Source organism: Cryptotermes secundus, unplaced genomic scaffold (assembly GCF_002891405.2).
Source record: "Cryptotermes secundus unplaced genomic scaffold, Csec_1.0 scaffold699, whole genome shotgun sequence".
Lineage (NCBI taxonomy): Eukaryota > Metazoa > Arthropoda > Insecta > Blattodea > Kalotermitidae > Cryptotermes > Cryptotermes secundus.
Genome location: NW_019738883.1, coordinates 599,018 through 619,751, shown reverse-complemented (window position 1 = coordinate 619,751; position 20,734 = coordinate 599,018). Strand labels below are relative to the sequence as shown.

General features: G+C 39.4%; 1 protein-coding gene across 1 annotated transcript in view; it reads left to right on the top strand.

Annotated features, from left to right (window-relative positions):
- Positions 1-6,943: 6,943 nt before the first annotated feature.
- Positions 6,944-20,734, top strand: part of LOC111871261 (RIMS-binding protein 2) — a 103,179-nt gene continuing 89,388 nt past the window's right edge. The window contains exons 1-4 of the mRNA XM_033754175.1: positions 6,944-7,026; positions 8,373-8,540; positions 9,578-9,800; positions 11,949-12,062. Coding sequence (XP_033610066.1) covers positions 8,376-8,540; positions 9,578-9,800; positions 11,949-12,062 — 502 coding nt within the window. The 5' untranslated portion in view covers positions 6,944-7,026; positions 8,373-8,375. The remainder of the gene's footprint in view (positions 7,027-8,372; positions 8,541-9,577; positions 9,801-11,948; positions 12,063-20,734) is intronic.

Sequence of the window (20,734 nt, the reverse complement as noted above, 5' to 3'; positions counted from 1 at the left end):
AAATATTCTTTTTGAGCCATGCCACTTTTGCACGGCGGGACACCTTCCTGCAGGAGGCAGCCAACTTCATCCGGGATCCACAAATTCCTCTCGTTAGTTCCTTTGGCTCCACGTCGCCCTGCAGCTTGCTTCTTGCCCCTATACCGCTTTTGACGTCCTTTGACCGGTTGCACTACGGCTTCTTCGTTGGGGACTTCGCGTTGTTGGGCCACCTCAGGTTTCGTGTCCACTGAGGTCGGCTCTTTTTCTTCTAGACGTGCCTCCATCTCTTGGCAGGCCATCGTCTCTGTTCTGGTATCCGTTGTTTCTTCAACTTCTACGACCGGAATCACTATGGAGACCTCTTCTTGCTGTGCCGCAGCAGGTTTCGTGTCCACTGAGGCCGGCTTTTCTTCTTCTAGACGTGCCTCCATTTCTTGGCAGGCCATCGTCCCGTCTTCTTCTAGACGCGCCTCCGTCGTTTCTCGGCAGGCCATCGGCATTACGTCCATTTCTGGTTTGATTACAGCCACCATCTCCTTGTGGCTGGTGCCTATATTTTCTTGCATGGCTCTCGTCCTTGCTTGGATAGCTTTAATTCTTTGTCGGATTGACTCATCCAATTCTGAACTCATATATCGCATTGCGGCCTTTATCTCTTCCTTGTCGGCTTTTCTGTCGGCCGCCGCCTTTTCTTGGTTGGCGTCTAATTTGGCCATTAAATCGGCATTCTTTTTCTTCCTATCGGCTTTCAGTTTGGCCACCATTTGTTCCTGGCCAGCGAACAGACGTTCCATCACCTTTTCTATGTCCATAACATAGCAGTGTAACACTCGTTTCAATAGTTCGTCCTAAATTAAGGCGTGTTCAAGTTCGTAAAACAATTCCGACACCATAGCGCAATACTTCACAATATATATATACGCGCATATTATGGCGTATTGACCCGTTTGCTGGGCAAAGACCTCGAAAGACCTCGAAACAAACAACGAGTACAGTCGTTGCTACATAATAGGCGAATAAGCAAACGGCCGTTTCTGAGCAATGGCTGGGTGAACGCGTTCCTGCGGAAACGAACATGCACGCAACAGTAGAGGAAAAGTGTTTTCAATGCGGTCCGCGTCGATGAGTTATAAGGAAGAGAATTGGGGCAACCAGTTCAGTTGAAGCTAAAACCTGTAAAACAGATAATTAAGCTGTATTATTAGCAATTTACGATACTTTCACATGACAGCTGCCAAAAAAATCTTTCATCTGCTCAAGCGGAAAAGACAGATGCTTATCATGTCATCCGCGCTAGTTGGTAGGACACTGAAAAAACCAAGAACTTATACACGTTCCAGTTTCTCTTCAGCTTGGCCCCAGTAAATCTTTGAACAGCAACAATGAAGCGAGCCTGTGCTTATGCGCGTGTCGACAATAGCTCGAACTCTTGCTGCTGTTTCATACGTTCAGTCAATCACGTTTCTTCTTGTGACAAGTGTCGCGTGTGAATCGGGCTTTCACATTGGACCAGATAGTGTTCACGCACGATACTGTGTGAAGAGTGATTATGTGACAAGAGCGAGGACAAGTTTCCAATGCAAAATTCAGGGTGGTACAATGTTAAGATAGAAATGGACGTTGTATCATTACCAGGGCCCGGATTTTGATGACATGTCAGCTTTTTTTCGTTGTATCCTATGCGATGCTCCTAAATATATAAATCTCGAATATGAGCTGCTGGTTACAGAAATGTAAATTTATAGGTATTTTTTTGTCATTTTTTACATTTTTAGGTTTAAGGTCATTTTTTCATTTTGGTGTAATTTTTTGGTAAATTTTTTGGACTTTTAAGGTTATTTGTCATTTTTGGCCATTTTGGGGAATTTTTCTTCATATGTTTTCTGAAATGTGAATAACATGGAAGCGAAGTGTTCTTACTTTTCTCCTTTAGGTCATTTTTCTGGATTTCTCGGTCATTTTATAGGTCATTTTTTGAATATTTTCAGGTCATCAAAATCCGGGCCCTGCATATTACATTTTTGGGTCATATTTTAGGTAATTTTTCTGGATTTTTTCGGTCATTTTATAGTTTTTTTTTTTTAATTTTCAGGTCATTAAAATCCGTACCCTGATCATTACACAAATGGAGTAATTGTCCTCGAGTCTTAACTTATAACTTCATTTCTTTAAATAACCAGAATGCAATTTATTCTTTCAGGAGGATCAACTGGTGCGTGTTTTAGAAAAAAACACCGAACTCACAATCCAGAACACGGACCTGCAAAAACAGGTTCAGCATTTGCAAAATGTAAGCATTATATTATATTATTTATATGAGAGAGCTTGATATATTATTGAGCGTGAGCCTGAATAAGATACAGGATCGAATAAGTGAGAAGACGAATGTGATTGTGCGTGTAATTATACAGCTGTGTTCGTACACCTGAGGATAACCTCTTGAGGTCGAAACATGTAGTGTAATAATAATAAAAATATGTTGTGTGGTCGGTAAAATTGACTCTAATATTAAAATTATAGTGTTTGATATAACAGTTGTTTAGATTAAAAAGGGAAATATTTCAAGACAGGCTTAATCTATTGCATTCTAATAGGAGCCTAATTGGGTAAAGGTAAAATTGTCCCTGTGCTTAACTATGGGAAAGGAGTGGATGTGTAGATCCTCATTTTCTTGATCTTGGCACTCGCTGGAGTTGAGTGGTGAGCTTCTAGTACCTATTGTATAGGAGACTGGGTGGGCCCCAGAGCCGGTCTGGACGATGTGGAGAAGAGAAATTTCCTGACCCTATCGGAACTCGAACTCCGAACCCTCTGTCGTCCAGCCCGTAGCCAGTCGCTATACTGATTACGCCACCCCGGATCCTGGTAGCCTCAGTAGTTGGTATATATTTAATACTTGAGTAGTCTAACATGTGCCCTTTGGTTGGGATTACACATCCACATCATGTCCCAACAAATTCTTCTGTCACATTTTGTAAAGGTATCATAATATTTTTTCTTTGTTTTGGAACAGCTATTGTATCAGTGTAAATAGTCTTTTAAGATATTGATGTTAGGTTGTTTTTTTTCACTGTCATTCAAACGTGCCGTCACTGCTCCATTATCTTTTAGGGACTTGCACTGAACGCACAGTATTTGCTATTTGCAGCACTTTCCTTTTCACGTCCGATTATCTACACACGTCCCCTCTACGACACTTCGAAGCTCAGAATGAGACTGACACTGCCGATTTTCTTGCCTCATAACCACATCTTCTTGTGCATGTAACAGCTTCGAGAATGAGGGAGTCATAACTCGAAAGAGACGTCCCTCCTCATTCCTAGAATGATCCAGGAGAAAAGGGGGTGGGGGATGATGTCTCGGTGTTTCTAGTGAAAGAAGCCTACGGTGGCCAGTCTGCACAGCCACCCCCTCCCCTCACACCTCCGCTTCTCGACCAGTCCGCAACAATTTCTTCCTTTTCAGTACTGCTCGTCCCGAGTATCCCCTACATACGGAGTCGTTCTGTTCTGGTGTACGACCATCATTTTCGCCACGAATGATGCTCTGTTCTGTAGACTACATCATTTATCCAGGCGATCGCCTTGTATTGGCCTTTCGAGGAAGGCTGAAGCTTAAGCCACTTTCTCTGGTTCGGGTCAGAAGGTACAATCATACATGGTCTGTTTCCTGGAATCCGGCGGAGTTGGCTGTGCGCTTGTAGTGGGCTTTAATTCTACCACTGCCCTCCTTCAGATTTTGACCGGCATAACACTGGATGTCATGCAACCGTTCCGCCAGGATTGCTTTTTACTTGGGAGATCCAAAGAGCAGACCGCAGGGCAGATGTAATTCTTTTAATTCCACCTCCTTACAGATTACCAGCCGCACTAACACTTGCTATTGGATTAGGCACTCAAAGTTTTGGATTTGGTTCCTTTGCGGTTCTCTCAAGACTTCAGAGCGGTAGAAGACGTTGCTCGTTAGAATTTAATCCACCTTTAGTGGAATTGCGTAAACCTTCGGCCACTGGGTGAAGTAGTTCGTGGAAGTCAGGAAGTATCGATAGGTTCCTGCGATTTTGATGGCGATACTCTCGATAGGTGTACTGACGTTATACTGGTGCATCAGACGCCGACACTGGGTTCAAGAATATCGACTTACCGCTCAGTTGTTGCATTGTCGGCAGCACTTCTCAACGTCGCTACTCGCGTGCAGGAAGTAGTGCAGTTGTCTGACCTTGTCCAGAATTCGTTGACACCCAAATGTCTTCCCACAGATCGTCTATGGAGCCCTCTCATTAATTCCTTCGCCTTGGTCTGAAGTAGAACTATTTGGGTTGTCTTCGACCGCCCGCCGACTGACTCCCAGTGGCGCTTCAGCATGCCGGCTCTTACTGCTATGGAGTTCCTCTGCGGCCATTAACTATTATAGATGGGACTACGATTAGCGGTATCCTTCCTCTCCGGACGCTCTCAAGCCTCCACTTCCCATAGAATCTACTACATGTTGTCATCTAGCTCCTTCCTCATCAGGGCGGCAGGGTTCCAGCCATCCGCGGCGACAGCAGTTACAACACTTAGGTCCAGGCTAGGTCCAGGCTGTCTGACGTTCGACTCTTCGGCAGTGAGTGCATGTCCTCAAGCAAGGTTGTCTAGGGACCGACCAGGACGGTGTTCGGATGTAAAATTCTAATCTTCGAGGGTATGAACCCAGCGAGCTGTCTGTTCTTCCCGATTCATAAAACTAAGATGAAACTAAGGAGGCAGATCATGGCGAATTTGTCAGTATGTAGGTGGAATTCTTGTCTATGGAGGTATTTACGGAAATGTTCCAAACCCTTCGCAGTTCTGTGTGACTCCCGTTGAGTAACAGTATATCCTCTTTTCCGCGAAAAAGACCCCGCTGTAGTAACTGATACACGCTCCTGGCTCTCTTGCACAGCACACCTCCAATCCCGATGTTGTTCGCGTCTGTGTCAACAACGAACCTCTGACTCAGCAGCTGATATCCTAGAATGGTTGCCATACACAACTTCTTCAGAGACTGGAAGGTTGCTGCTGTTTCTGGAGGCAACTGGGTAGAACACTTCTCTTCTGTGGACTACGTCAGCGGTTTGGAATATCCGCGAGTCCATCTGTGAACCTTCGGTAGTAGGTACATGGAAGTTCTCATGTGGTGTTTGTCTTTCGATGGTGCTCACTGCCGTACATCCTTCTGGGTCCGCAGTTACTCCCTCCAGCGATTGGAACATTTGACATTTCTAGGGGTTATGTTAAGTTCCGATGCTTAAAAACGTCTGGAAAGTCCGAAGGTTAACAGGCTGCTCCTGCAGCATCCGGCCGACAACGATTAAATCATCCAAGTACAGCAGAAGGGTTTTGGAAGTAAATCCCAGCAGGACGGTTTCTCAACTGTGTATGAGAGTTGCATAGGCCAAAGGGCATTAATGTAAGAAACCACAGTCTATGTCTGGTGGTGTGAAGCTCAATCGGTTTGCTGAAATCAGTCGCTCTTCTTTGCAAAAATGCGCAGGAATTTTGTGATTAAATTCACGTGTTTCTCCATCATTGAGGTTCGGCCTGGAGTCAGACACCACCTCTTGCAACTGTTTGCAGAGTCGTCGAGATCGCAGTGTTTGAAGTTCCCGAAAGTTGACTGGTGTCGCCCACGTGACTGGTTCTCAGTAGCCTTGGGTGCTTTCTGAGCCATCATCTTCATTCTGACAAGTACCACCCGTCGACCTTAAACTAGTCTTCTGTCATTCTGTCTTTGTTGGTGTGATATGTTCAAAATAGTTTTCACTGTTTGCACATGGTGCTTCAAATCCACTGCCGCCTTGTAAGCTCGCAAGATTGAACTCGAGGATCAATTCCTCTGTGATCTTAGCGATGAACTTCCAAATTTATAGTGCGCTCCGCCCTCACAGTCAATTCCACCAGCTCCTCGTTCAAGACAGGGAGGTGACTCCCAGATGCTGCTTAGAAAACATCCAGCTGACTGCTTCCTCTTCTGTAGTCCTGCCATAATGATAAGCTTGGCGATGGTCACCCAGCCTTCCCTCCTCCAGTGTCGATGGTCAGGTGGCAGGGCTTGTCCTTATTCCAACCCTTGGCGTTTAGGCTCTCTTCGCCCCTCTCTGATAGTGATGGTTCATTGGATGTGAAATGAGGTGTTGAGGATGACGAATCCAAAGCCCTCTTCCTTACTAATTTCCCAGTTCCTGTTGGCATCATCACCTCAATGTCAATAATCTTCTTGTAGGTAACCAGTATCCCTTCATGGTCTGCTTATGAGTATGTGTAACCCACTCTTGCGGCCTTTGATTTCTGACGACCGTTTTCCCATTGGGGCTGCAGCCATCACTTTCCACATTCTTCCCGGTGATCTTGCTTTTGCCTTGTGGACTCTTGGTTGAAGACCTGGTTGATGGCTTTGCTGAGAGACCTGTTACCAAAAACGGGAGGTGCTACTTCACTTCCTGACCCTTTACAGCACTGATCAATGCATACATATGTCTGACTTCAGAATGAGCCCCCACTATTGCTTTTCAACCACAATATTTTACATGTTACAACTTAAAGAATTTCCAGGTCATAATGTGAACAAGGAAACCCTTCAGTTTATTTTAACAGTTTAGAAAAGAAAGGGAAATGTGAGTGGGCATATCTGAGTTTGTAGAAAGAAAGACAGGGTGCACGCCCCCGCCTCCATCTTATCTCCTTTTCCATTCCTGTGACAGTATTGTTACACTCAAATTCATACCATATGTATGAGTATATAAAGCACCTTCTCTTCAGACACGTGTTTGCCAGAACTCTCACGTTGAGTTGAAACACAGAACACACAAACAGATGTGCAAATTTTGACTTTTGGCAGGTGTGATGGTATGGGTACTGGTGTACTGGTGTTTACTGGTTTGTGCTAGCTGAGAAAAGGCACTGTGTGTTCATAGATTATTTGTTTCAGGTGAGCGGGGAAAGTCGCAGTGGGCTACCTGGCTCAGTACAGCCTGGTAGCACTAGTAACACTAATAGGCCAGGAGACATTGAGTCCATCCTCAAGGTAAGCATTTAGAAGTATTACAACTTGGTGGGGTCTAGAAGTTTTACATTTTTAATATAGTTGAGTAATAGGGGAGTTTGGTTTGGTAAACTTAAAAATTTTGAAGGAAAAATATTTGCCAGACTTGAAAGTCAGACAGAATGGTAGATAACTCCATGAATTTTTTCAGTAACGAGACTAAATTGAGTGAGCAACAATTAGAAAATACTTTGTAACAAACTTGCATTTGAATGCTGATGACTGCTTACGTATATTTGAGAATTATACAAATACATCACCCATGCCTGATAAATATATCTCTGTCATTACAGTATAAACCATGTGCACTGAACTCCTAAATAAGTCACCGACTGACTGGCTAACTAACTAACTAACTAACTAACTAACTAGCTAGCCAGCTGTTGACTGAGTGGCTGGTAGACTGACTGCCTGACTAACTAGCTAACTGACAAAACAAACTACATGTAGGCAAGTTCCTCTTGACAAGCTAATAGTCATTATGCTTGTCTAGAAATTTCCTGGTTTTCATGAAACCCAAATTTTCATTACCATGCTTGCACACTGGTCCTTATTTTTAGGTATATGAATCCAAGTTGTATCCTCCCACCCCTGTTTCTTTGTGTGCCCATTCTAATATTATTGTTCCATGTATGTGTGGTTCTTCTAACTGGTCTCTTCTCTTCTAATTTTCCAACTAATATTTTGTAAGCATTTCTCATTTTTCCCAGAATGTCACGTACACCCCCCCACCCCCAACTATACCTGCTTTGATTTGATCATCCTAATAATGGGGATCAGTAAAAATTATGAAGCTTCACATTATATAACTTTCTCCAGCCTCCATCTATTGCTTCCACCTCCATAGGTGCAGATACTCTCCTCAGCACCCTGTTCTGACATCTGTTACCCTCATAGTATAAGAGACCAAGTTCAGATCCATACAATGCGACAGGTACAGTTATAGTTTTATATGTTTTGGGTTTCGTGCTTTTAAATAACAGACAGAAAGGAAAAAGATTCTGAACCCTGTGGTAGCAAACATTTCCAAAATGTGTTCTGCTCTTCATTTTCTTTATGAATTAAATTTTGATTTGTTACTGTTGATCCCAAACACATGATCTTCGCCATATTTTCAAAGGATTTCGAATTGTCTTTCAAATCGTGATTTTGACTGAGTTCTAATATCAGGACAAGATATGTAAGGCTGAAATTCTATATAGTCCAAAAATAGGCTTTGTGAGTTTAGTCCATATCTGCCTGTTTCTTAGAAAGTAATGAAGCATTTCTTACTATGATGTTATTGCAAGTGCCTTCATCAGGCATTATGTTTTACTATATGCCTATAGCAAATGCGTGATGCTGCAGACAAGAGGAAAGAACTGGAACAGCAGCATGCAGAAGCATTAAGCCAACTTCGGGAGAAGCAGAGTGAACTCCAACGATTGACGAAATTCAGCACAAATACCAGTTCTGAGAAGAAAAGCAAGAACTATGAAACAATTGAAGCATTGCAGGTATATTCATTTCAATGGTAGTTTCTTGAAATTGTTAATTATTACCTGATTCCTGTAATCATTATAGGTAAATCTGTTTCATTTTTCAGAATCACGTTGCCTTGAAATGTGATAACTTCTTCTTGTCAAATGAAGTCCTTTGCTCTAAAAGAAATTGTTCCTCTTGTGTCATTTGTGCATACTATCCTAAGCTTAACTTTAAATTTCAGCCTCTTACTGTCATTTGTGCATACTATCCTAAGCTTAACTTTAAATTTCAGCCTCTTACTGGGCAATGATGTTCCACAAGATTAACATTTGATTCTGCCCTCGAATCCATACAAACAATTTTTGCATACAATTTGGTAGCTCTGGTTTCTGTTCTTTCCGCTTTCAAGTATTTTCCTTGGGAGACACTGTATTTTCTTGCTGCTTCGTAGTTGTTTGTTCACCATGCTTTTCTTAATCACCACAGTTTTAAAGTACAAATCATAACTGCATTGCCTGATGTTGCTTGAAACCTTCTTCCATTTCATGTTAGTACCATGTTCTCGATATGATCTTCAATTTTTGTATTGAATAGCACCTGTATTGGAACAGACTCTTGTGATATCATAAACTGGTGAATTACCACTTTCATTTTTTAGCCCTTGTGGAACTTTGGGCAGTATCATGGCAGCTAATTGATTCTGATCTTGAAACATATTTCCCTCTAACTTTTTTGCTTGCTACTGTCATAACACAATAGTAAAAATTGTGCTGTGAGCATACTAAAAGCTAAAAGTTGATGGGCAAAATCTATTGCATATGGCATTCAAATACATGATCACCCATAGTTCTGTAACCATTAAAATTGAAACAGAACTTGGTCTCCATTTGACTAAATACGATACCGATTCATTTTTCTATGACCTTGATGTGTAAAGTAAAAGTAATTATCAGAAAATTCTTGAACAACTAAAATTTGAATCGAGACGAATAAGTTTCTTTTTGGGCCAGTACTGAAAATTTGTGGGTCGCACATTTCTGATAAAAGGATTATTAATTTTATTTTTTAGTCTAAGATCCGTGAGCTTGAGAAGAAGACAGAGTTGCAAAACGTTCGCCATGAGGAGCTTCTGCTGGAGATGGCCTCAATCAAGCGGTCATCACAAGGAACCTCTGCGGCATCTGCAACTATGGGTCCTTCCACCACCAGTGGTACAGGGTGGAAATTGTCACGTGCTAGTTCCACCAATCAGGAAGTTCAGACTTCACCAGAGTCGGGTAACTCCACGCCAGGTAAACGTTGCTCTATCAAAGAAGGCAGTATTTGTTGTTTTGTGTCACAGTTTATTAACTATAAAGAATCTAGTTTCATCCACATACACATAATCACAGTTAATTTTCAGCAAATTTTTATACAGAACACTTTGTCTACTGAAATATCATTTTCATGTTTCTCCTCTATATTATATAGATTTTCGAAAATGGAGTGTTAGCCTGTACATACATCCATGGCTCTGTGAAGACAGTCTTACCTATTTTCCAGAAATCTCTCAAGAAAAAAACGAAAGTCTATATTTTGTGATATTTAGTAAAAAAAATATCTTTGTTCTAAATGTAAAAGACCAGATGGAGCTATATTTTGCCACCTAATGATAATGTTATTGCATTTTCCTGGTCCAGTGCTTAATTAATCAGATGGGCAACTTTAGATTTTACCTACATGGGGATGTTAATAACGATTACTTTAGCTTTAGCTCTATTATAGTTTAGCTCTATTGTAGACCTGCTTCTTTTAATGCTACTCTAATTTAGAAATCTGTTACTGTCTGGGAGAAAACCGAACTATTCCTCTGAAGGTCTAGAGTTTTGTCATTAAATAGATCAGGCTGCAGATTGTTCTGTGTAAAAATCGAAGTTTACATGTCTGCTAATGCTGTAACCTTGGTTTAGAGCCCATGCTCTACTACTGTCTGTGTACCATTGCCATTGTATCATTGGGAGAAGTGGGAATTGCTGTATGGATTTCTGCAGCCCAGGGATGGTTTCTTTCATAATAGGTAGAAACCAGGAAGCATGATAAAATTATGTAGAACTGCAGAGAAAGGGAAGGCATGGCTGGTTGTTTGAAGCAAATTATTCATTGCAGACTAAGAACCTGTCACATTGTATGAAATTTTTATTTTTGTTGAGGTGTTTATGCTGATGGAGGAGTTCAGCTGCCTTTTAATTACTGAATTATTGAGATAACATAAATCACATTCACATATTCTGCAGATGTTTTCTGAGACGAGTATCAAATTTCATTGAATTTTTTTTTTAATTTTAAAAATTAATTATTTCACTATAAGCATGCATTTGTTTGTTGATTTAAAATTAACCTTCACAGACTACAGTTGTTTAAGTCCTACTGCATTGAGAAATTAAAATGATAAATTGAAATATATTATTATTATTATATAGATATTGAAACTATACGGATAATAACAATATAATTTAAATAGTATGCCAGTTGTGGTATTGCTATTGGCACTGTGTTAAACTTAATTACTTTGACGAGAATGTGTTATGAACTTAGTGGATCCTTCAAAAATTTTGAAAGGCTTTTATAATCAGAGATTTAATTTGTCCTATAACTGGCAAGACAGATGTTCAGAACATTTAAAATATAACACACACTCTTTTTCCACAAGGAATTGCACCCCTACCTTCAATTATCACTTTTGTTGTTTTCAGACAAATCACATCTGGTGTATAATTTTCATTGTTACTTAAAATAAGCCAAATTGTATGTGTTAATAAAGTAATCAGCTTTCAATATGGACAGAGAAGATAACTCAACCATTTAGACCTCTGCCCTGTATTCTCTGGGTCAAGAATTAGAATATAATGTACACAGGTCACAAATTATTATTAAACTTATAGAAAGAGTATTACATGAACTTAGAAGGTTGTATAAGGGCCTACAAATCATGGATCTTTATTTAATGTCAGATATTTAATTTGCTATTGCTGATATAATAATATAGAGAAAATTAGCTATTGCAGTGTAGCACACTTTTTTTTAAAAAATCTGTGTATTTTATACATTGTTTGATCTTAGTACTGAAAAGCATACAGGAATATTATAATAGATAGAACAGTTTCGCAGTAAAATAGATGTTTCTTGGTTCACCTAACAATATTTTCTCAGCAGCATATTTTGTGTGTTGTGTGGCAAGTTCAGGATGAAAGATGAAGCAAGAAGGATATGAAGGCAAGCAGTTATATTATATACATGTCTTAATAAGTGGTTACTTAAAGCTGTAGTATATGATGTAGTAGACTTCAAATTAGTCATAACACTGTGTATAGAATTCAGCATGGACATGTTATTAGAACAGTGCATGAAAAAGTTAAAGAAGGACAGTCTGTAATGAAGCTGATTATGTTTTGGTTTGGCAGACTCTGGTCGTCTGGAGAGTACAGGTCGCTCCACACCTCTGGATCAACATCCAGCTACTGGACCCTCCACCAGGACAGTACTGAATAGAAGTCATGCCACAACTGTCACTTCAGGTACAGACAAACTGTAATTGCTATAACAAAATCTTAATGTTGTGTTTTAGCGTCATGTTGCACAACACTTGCAGCTAAGAAGGGAACACACACCACAAGACATGGTTTACACAGAATATAAGAAAAACGACCCCCATAGTGGAAGAACCACATGCAAATTTTAATTATGACACATAAATACGCACTTTTTAAATACTTTTTAAATAATTTTATAAAGGCAAGCAATGAAATAGATTAGGGTAATTAGGGCACCTGATGATGGCACTATGTTGCTGAAACATGTCGTGAAGTAACAGGTGAAATTGAGTGCACTACAAGACGGGAACTATATACATATCATCAACAAAATCTTTACCACTAAATTTTATTTTCTGACTATTTGTGTGCAGCATTACATCAAGTGTTAGGAAAGAAATATTGGTATTGAAAAATGTTCATACTGTATAAATTTATATGCTAAGGGCGAATATGATAATGAAACAGATGAAATGCAACTATAAGCAGTTGGTGGAACCTACCAACCCTCAGTGCAAAGATCTATGCAGTTTCTCAAAATATATCTACTGAATTTTACTATTGCATGCTCATATATACTCCTCACTTCTTGACATTATCAGATGTGTTCAAATAAATGAGATGAGAGGTACAGTATTTTGGACGTGGAGTCAAGGGTTTGTCTTCAGTACTGTATAGAAATATGCATAGCAATTAGAAAGTTAATATCTCTTTCATTTCATATGTAAGGGACATATAGAGAATTTCAGAAAAGTATATTCAGATGAGTTTTTCTCATGGTTTTAGAGTTAATTTAGTTTGTGTATCTAGATAATGGCTGTTCTAAATTATGAGCCTCAAAAGTTCTGAAGCTGTTCCATTGCTGATCAGTATCAGCCCAGTAACCCAACTACAGAGTATTTCAAGAGAAAGTTCATTCAGAACAATGATATATACCTTTCTGTGAAAGCAGAAAGCTAATTATGTCTATACCTATGCACAAGATGTGATAGGTGGAATGCACCTGAGTGCGCAAGGCTCTCACACATGTTGTTTGTCTCTTGGCATTCTGAATGCTTGTATCTATTACCACTGTCTTGATCAACATGTTAACGGTATTAATTGAAGGTATCAGTTCAGTTTTCGTAAGTTTTAAAACTGATTTTATTCATCTTTCTTCTCTAGAATTTGTTTGTAATGTGTAGATCATGCAAAATTTAGTAGTACTCTTGGTTTAATACCGTATAAATTACTGTGTTTCGGTCGGGTCGAGCAAATTTCTGCTGGTATTCGCCAGCACAGTTGTTCTTGGTTCTGAGTCCCACCAGACTCGACTATATTCTACTGTGTTCAAAACTGTATACATTCTTAAAGGTCCCGCATTTGTTACTGTGGTTTGTTTCATTACACTGGTTACTGTATTGTTGTTGCCATGGTTATTGCTGTAAATGTGATTACCATAGTTACTACTGTTACTGTGGTTATCGTTATTATTTGTTACCATGGTTACAACATTTTGGTAGTGTCATTAATGTTGCTACCATCTGATATGTTTGTGCATCCATAAGTTCTTATTACTAGTTGTATGAAATCTAGAATAATGAATTTGGGCTGGCTTCCAGTGCCATATTGTTCACATTAAATTTAATAAAAATATGTCCAATGCTTCTCGAGTTGAAGCGTGCAGATGGGCAGCCAGACGAACATGACCAGCCCTATATATGTTCCTCTCTTGCATATCACGCAAAGAATGTACAATAAACGTGATTGGTTACTCCATAATTGGTTTCAGTTAACCATACTTATCCATCCAGTCTGTTAATGTGATCATGAATGACGTCAAGAAAGGGTTTTATCACCAATAGATAACTTGCATGAACAAGAAGAGACATGTTTTGGACAAAATAACAATACACAGAAGATTACCATATTGCAAGATGATCTCCAATGTCATGTCTTGAATATCATGTACACATACATGATTTAGTTAGACACCATGACTGTTCCTTTCAGAAGATATGGTAAGAATTTCTTTTGCTAATGCAGCAAAAACTATAAAATATTGTGACGAGTTATCTACAAGTTAACTACAAGACAGGATATCGCCAAGCAAATGATCATATCTACTGTTAGGTTACAAAAAATAAGGAAATGTAACTTGTGGAGGGGTAGGCCCCCTCCAAAACCGAAAAAGAGGTGGCAAACAAAGGAGGAGCGGTAACGTAGAAGTACCAGCCTCCCCAGCGAGAACGAATGTGCGATGGATGAAAGTGAAGAATGAATGTGAGACATTGGACATTGGGACCAACAACCGCTGGACCTTGGAAGTGCTCGGGACAAGCACTCTGGAAGAAGGGGGGTGGATGGAAGGAAGGCAAAACACTGAAGAAAAGGTGAAGGTAACACACAGAAGATGAACACCTTAGGAAATGAAAACAAGGAAGAACTGTTAGGCTGTTTGGGGGCGAACAACCTTTAGAAGGGAGCAATGTGACGAGTTATCTTACGTCCATCGCCGCGCAACGGCTACAATGGAAATTGTGGAGATCCCACAGTGACAAATCATAGCGACAAATTGCCATTGAGTAACAACGGATGAGACGAAACACGTTACCTATCTATCAAGAGCGTTCCCGAAGCAACGGATTGCCGAACACGTGAGATTGAAACTTGGTGAATGGTGTTTCGTATCCGGTTCACAGAACACCTACATAAGCCGAGAGCCACATAAAACACAGCTGGAACCTAGTCGCCATAGAACACAGTTGGAACCTAGTTGAGATGTCGCAGAAGTCACGTGATACCACAAGCGATAATAATTGTATGGTGTATAAGTGTGAGTGTCCAATAAAGAGTCACTAAATCCAAGACCCACGTGAAGTTATTTGTTGCGTGACACACCCAACATGTGATAATATTATGAGTAAAGATAGGTTTTGCATGTCATTGTATCCTTGAAACAGACTTTCAAAGTGAAAGGTTCATATAAATTAACCAAAGAATGTCACAGCATGTCTGCTTTTCAGAGAGTTTCTTGGTGACATCCAGTGGGACATCTTCTTTGATAAAGGTTTTTCATAGTCTGGAGTACCACACATTCTTCCTTTGAATAACGTGGGATAGATTGTACTTGTACAGGGAAAATAACTGCCTTTGGATTAATTATTGCAGATGCCTTAATAACTTAACTGTAGGTCTGTTACAGCACCATATGAGCTTTTGAGTTTGTTTTGAATGAGAGCATGAACATTAGGCAAAAAATGCTGTGATGATACAACCCTTAACAATTTCATGTAAATCAGACTGTTGAGGAATAATACTCATACTAATTTACTGCAGCAAGATCCTGCAGCAGTGGTGTGAGAGTTGAAGTTCTCACAGAAGTGACTTCTGGGATGTGACACTATATGGCATCACATAATTTACAATTCTTCTGTTTTTCATCATCTTTTTTTTTTCTCTCTTAATCTTTGCCTCTCCCCTAATACATCATTCTTCGTATATAATTCTTGGACCTGCATATAGCACAGGCTTCTCGCTGCAAGAATTTACATCCTTCATCCATTCGTTTAATCTTCTAAATAGGTCCTTTCCTCTGGTAAATAAAAGTAAGTAAGTAAAGTAAATGTATCCCTGTAATGAGGCTGTGGAGGCCTATAGGGTTGTGAGATGTTGAGGCTCCCACATTTTCTAGACAATCGGCTGTAGTTTGTAGTTCTGCTTGGCCTGAGAGTTTAACAGTCTCTCTCTCTCTCTCTCTCTTTCCTGTTGCTCTCATTTGGAGCATAAGGCATCCACGAAATGCTCTGTTTCACTCCAGATTCTTAATCCTAGGAGTAACAGTGTCTACTGGTGATAATTCCATAAATAATTATAACTTCTGATATAACTGCGTTTTAAATCAGTGTCTTTTATGATTTTATTTCTGAAACAGCGAAGAACACTTAAGGCAGCGCTAACAATATTATTGTCTAATTTATGATTATTATGGATTTCATGTGATAGGTTTTTCATGCATTTGTATCTCTTTGACTTATGTGGAAGTGGGAGGGTTTACAAAACAAATGTTCTTGGTTTTGGTCCTAATTAAAGGTACTGGTTACAGCTTATCAGAATCTCTTAAAAATTTTTTTACACACATATACTGAGTGTCTGAGGAAGAACAACAACAATTTAAAGTTTTTTAGTGTGAAAACTGCTAAAGCTACAAGAGCGCATTTTTTCATATGAGAGAGAACTCTGAAAATATGTGTATTATGTATGTTACATTTTGTATTGAACTCGCATGGATGTGTGTATGTGCTACACAGAGTGACATGGAGAGATCATGGAGGCCAACTGTCAGTTTCTCTGAGGATTACATCCAGCCAACAGGAGGCTGTGTATTTGTGGTTGATGGCAGTAACAAGATCAGTTACAAATGTTCAAAGAGAGTCCAGAATGACATATAGTGAAATCTCCCCTTCTCAGAGCAGCTGGTGACTGCCTCCAGGATGTCTCTGATGTCGCGCAATTCTGGCATGCACACACATCCGTGCACGCTTGGCACAGCATGTAGCATAAATAAAATGTCCAGAGTTTCTCTTTCATACAGTAAAGTGCATTCTTGTGCTTCATTGATTTTCATAGTAATAATTTTTTAAGACGTGGTCCTTCTTCTCAATCACTCTATGTATAGTCTTCAGGGTCATGGCACTGCACAGTCTGGTAGGCAGGTGGAATACACTGTCCCTCATTATATAAGACATTAATGAGCTAAGTCTGAAAGTTGCAGGTTTTATAGAAGTAGTGGGAAAAGAAGTGAGTCATAAGTGATAGCATTTGGTTCACTTTCAGATGAGGGTTGACCTGACAGCCACAATTTGGAAACAGACATGTCTATATCCTGAAAGAAAGCAGTCTTCTGGGATTTGGCACTGTCTATATGTGGTGTTAACCGATGTTTCGGAGGAACGTATCGCCTCCATATTCAAGGTAGAAGGAAAAATATAAGAACGTTCCTCTGAAACGTCCGTTAACACCACATATACATGGTGTCAAATCCTAGGAGACTGCTTTCTTCGTAGTCACCGCCATGAAAACCTCAAATCTTACATGTCTATATCCTGATTAGCATCCAACCTACAGTGATAGCTAAAGTTGTAGAATTTCCAGCTTGTATTTAGGAGGTGATTGGTTGAATCCTGGTGGCAGATTAATATCCTAATTGAGGTCCTCTGTACTTGTACACTTCATCAAACCCTCTAGGCAAATGCTAGAGTAGTATTTCAGTTGGACCACGGTAGTTTCCTTCCACATATTTTACAAAGTTATTCACTAGTCATTCAACAATCTGACATTTTAAAGTCTGAGTTACTGGCATCACTATATAAACCATGAATATGCTGGTAGAAACTACCAACAAAAATGGAAGCGCAGAGCAATTTGGTTGAAGCCATAATGTTTTGGACTTGCGTTCAGGGGGTGATTTGTATGTGTCTCAACAGGACCCTGACTGTCCTGATTGAGGTTATTTGTAGTTTTCCTCAGTCCCTCCAGATAGATATCAGGATATGACTTAAAATTAGATCATAAGTGCTTCCTTCCACATCACTTCAATAATTGTTCAATAATTGTTCACAAATCATCCTACCAATCAGTGCTTTATATTCTGAGTACTGACAGCATCACTATATAAACACTAAATGTAAGTGTGCAAACAAGGGCCATAAGATGGCTATTTCTGTGATCAACTTGGGAACATTATTAAACCTCCTATAGTTTTGTAACCAAACCAGTGAATGGCAGACACCTGTTCAATAAGGTTTGATGATCCTATGGTAAAAACAAATTTCCTGGAAACCAGATGCAGGCAGTATTGGCCGCCCCAGAGGAAAATAATTGCAGCTTTGTTTCTGGTACATTCCCAACAAAGACAAACTTCACCAATGTGAAAAATGTCATGTTGACATGTGCATCATCACATTCATGGGGGATTGTCACACTAAATTAAATGTGTGAAGACAGTAGCTTGGTGAGGAACAACCACAACATTCAGATGGTAGACAGATGAATAAAAGAGACACCCGCTATTTTGATTTTTTTCCCTTATGAGGGTTCATACCCACTTTTCATTAATGTGACATGTGATAGAAAAGAATTTTTTTCAGCTGCATGATTACGTTAGACTCTGTAAGATGTTTTCTCTTTTGTATTTTTAAATTACATATTTTTTTTAAAGGGGACACAGTCTTAATGAAATATTATTTACTTCGGACCATGAGAAGCAGGGAGGATTTGAATCTTGGTACATTAAAGTTAATCTATGGCAAGGAATAGAAAAATATGTAGGACCTGAGTTTCTCGCAGCAGTAGTTTTGACAAATTCTGTGTTCTGGAATATAAAGTCATGTAGTCCATTGGAAGTCAAATTTCAGCAGATTTCACAACACTATGTCCCTGAAAAAAAGAAATTGTCATTGGAAAAGTATGCTGTTATTTATTTTTAGTAACATTAAAGCTTCACTATATCAATCATGTAATGCACTGAAGTATGTTGAGGCTTTCTTATTCTTGTATCTGTATGTCTGACATCCTTGTCTTGGTATAAATATTAAGACTCATATGGCTAATAAACTGTGGTAGCTTTCATAGCAGAAGAATGTGGTCCAACTCACAATTTGAACTGTTTGCCTTCGATGTCCTAAGCTGAAAAAAGAAATCTTGTAGTCTAATATATAGTGCTGGCTTAAAATAAAAAATTCTTATATTTTCCATTACTTCAATATGTAACACTGATCATAGCTTACAGAAATGGTAAAAGATCATTCTGATGGCATAAAAATAACTACATATTCAGGTATATTTTCACAGAAGTCAGAATTAAGCAGCATGCTGTTTACAAATATATAGTGTCCCAAGAACTGTATACATCTTTTGAACATCCATAAAACATGTTGTAAAAATAGATTTGTAGTAACACAGCTAGATATCAGTATGAGATCTGGAATTTCCATAATGGTGAAAGTTTAGGTTTTTAATTTCTGATTTATGGCATGGTGCATTCATATATGTGGTTATCAAAACATTTTAAAGGAACCTGCGGCCTCACTTCTTCCATCTACAGGGTGGACTTCTGCGCTAAAGTAGAGGCAGTATGTTTCTCAAACCACTGGTAACTACCTATAGAAGTACATGGTAACACAGCCTAGATGTTCGCAGTGCAAACTGTACCATTGATGTTCTTTTTACTAATGTTATAGCCACCCACCAATTTGGGTGATAATTTTGAGGTAGATGGAAATGAGCCAAGTAGTCAAAAGGTTTTTCTTTTTTTATAAACTGTCAAATATTACCTGATGATGAGAATGCTCAGAAGGTCTAACATGCCTTCGCATAATCCCTACAGAGTCTCTGATATAGTGTTCTTGTGAGACTTTACATCTGTAAAATGTGTTCATTGTGCTTAGTACAATGCAAAGTATAAATCATACTTAACTAGACTGTAAGGGCTGTGCCATAGCTCAAGCGATTAGTCGCTGGCTTTCCACAGCGGCGGCCCGGGTTCGATCCCGAGTCTGGACAAGTAGGATTTGTGGTGTACAAAGTGGTGCTGGGGCTTGTTTTCTCCAAGTACTTCGGTTTCCCCTGCCAATTTTCATTCCACCAAATTCTCCATCATCATAATCACCCGGGGCAGGCTACAATCGGCCAATCAGTGGCCACCATGATGAGTGGACCCAGTTGGACTCCATGCCCCACTAAGTGGATTAAAAAAATTACATACACTGTAACATTATGTAACTGAAGATATCCATACTCACTGCCTGAATTATCGACTTGTATGTGTAATGAATACAAATTTTCCCTTTGGGTGGTGTGATGAAACAATTTTCAAGTTTTTTATGGTACTTTTAGACAATATAATTTAGTGTAGTGAGCCAAAAAAGAGTCACATGTGATAATACGAAAAGTAGTTGAGCGACCAGCGGTAACAGTGAGCTGCAGTCTCTCTTTCAGGAGAGTCATAGAACTGATTTGCATTAAAGGAAGTGTCACTTGTACTTCCATCCACAAATGCTATAAGAAAAAACTATGCCATGCATGGCTGAAATATACAATACATTACTGAAAAGTGATACTTTCAGTAAGATGGATTGTCACCACATAACGACAACAGTTGCTACTTGACAGAACAGAGGAACTGTGAAATATGCAGATGACCTTGTGTTAATGGCTAAGGAAGAAACTGTGCTACAGGGTATGATTGATAGACTAATCGAAATTGGAAGGTGCTATGGCATGGAAATGAATGTGGAAAAAACAAAAGTAATGAAAATTTTGAGACAACCAACCCCAGTCACAATAAAGATAGACTAAAAACAACTGGAGAATGTGAAATGTTTTAAATATTTGGGTAGCTTGTTAACAGATGATGGAAGGTGTACGTGTGAAATTAAATCTAGGATTGCCATGGCAAAAGCTGCATTTACCAAGAAGAAGAATCTTTTTACCAGCAAATTGGACTTAAATTTGAGAAAGAAACTAGTGAAATGCTGCGTTTGGAGCATCGCTTTGAATGGGGCTGAAACTTGGACACTTAGGGCAGTAGATGAGAAACACCTGGAAAGCTTCAAAATGTGGTGTTGGAGAAGGATGGAGAAGATCAGTTGGGCCGATTATGTGAGAAATGAAGAAGT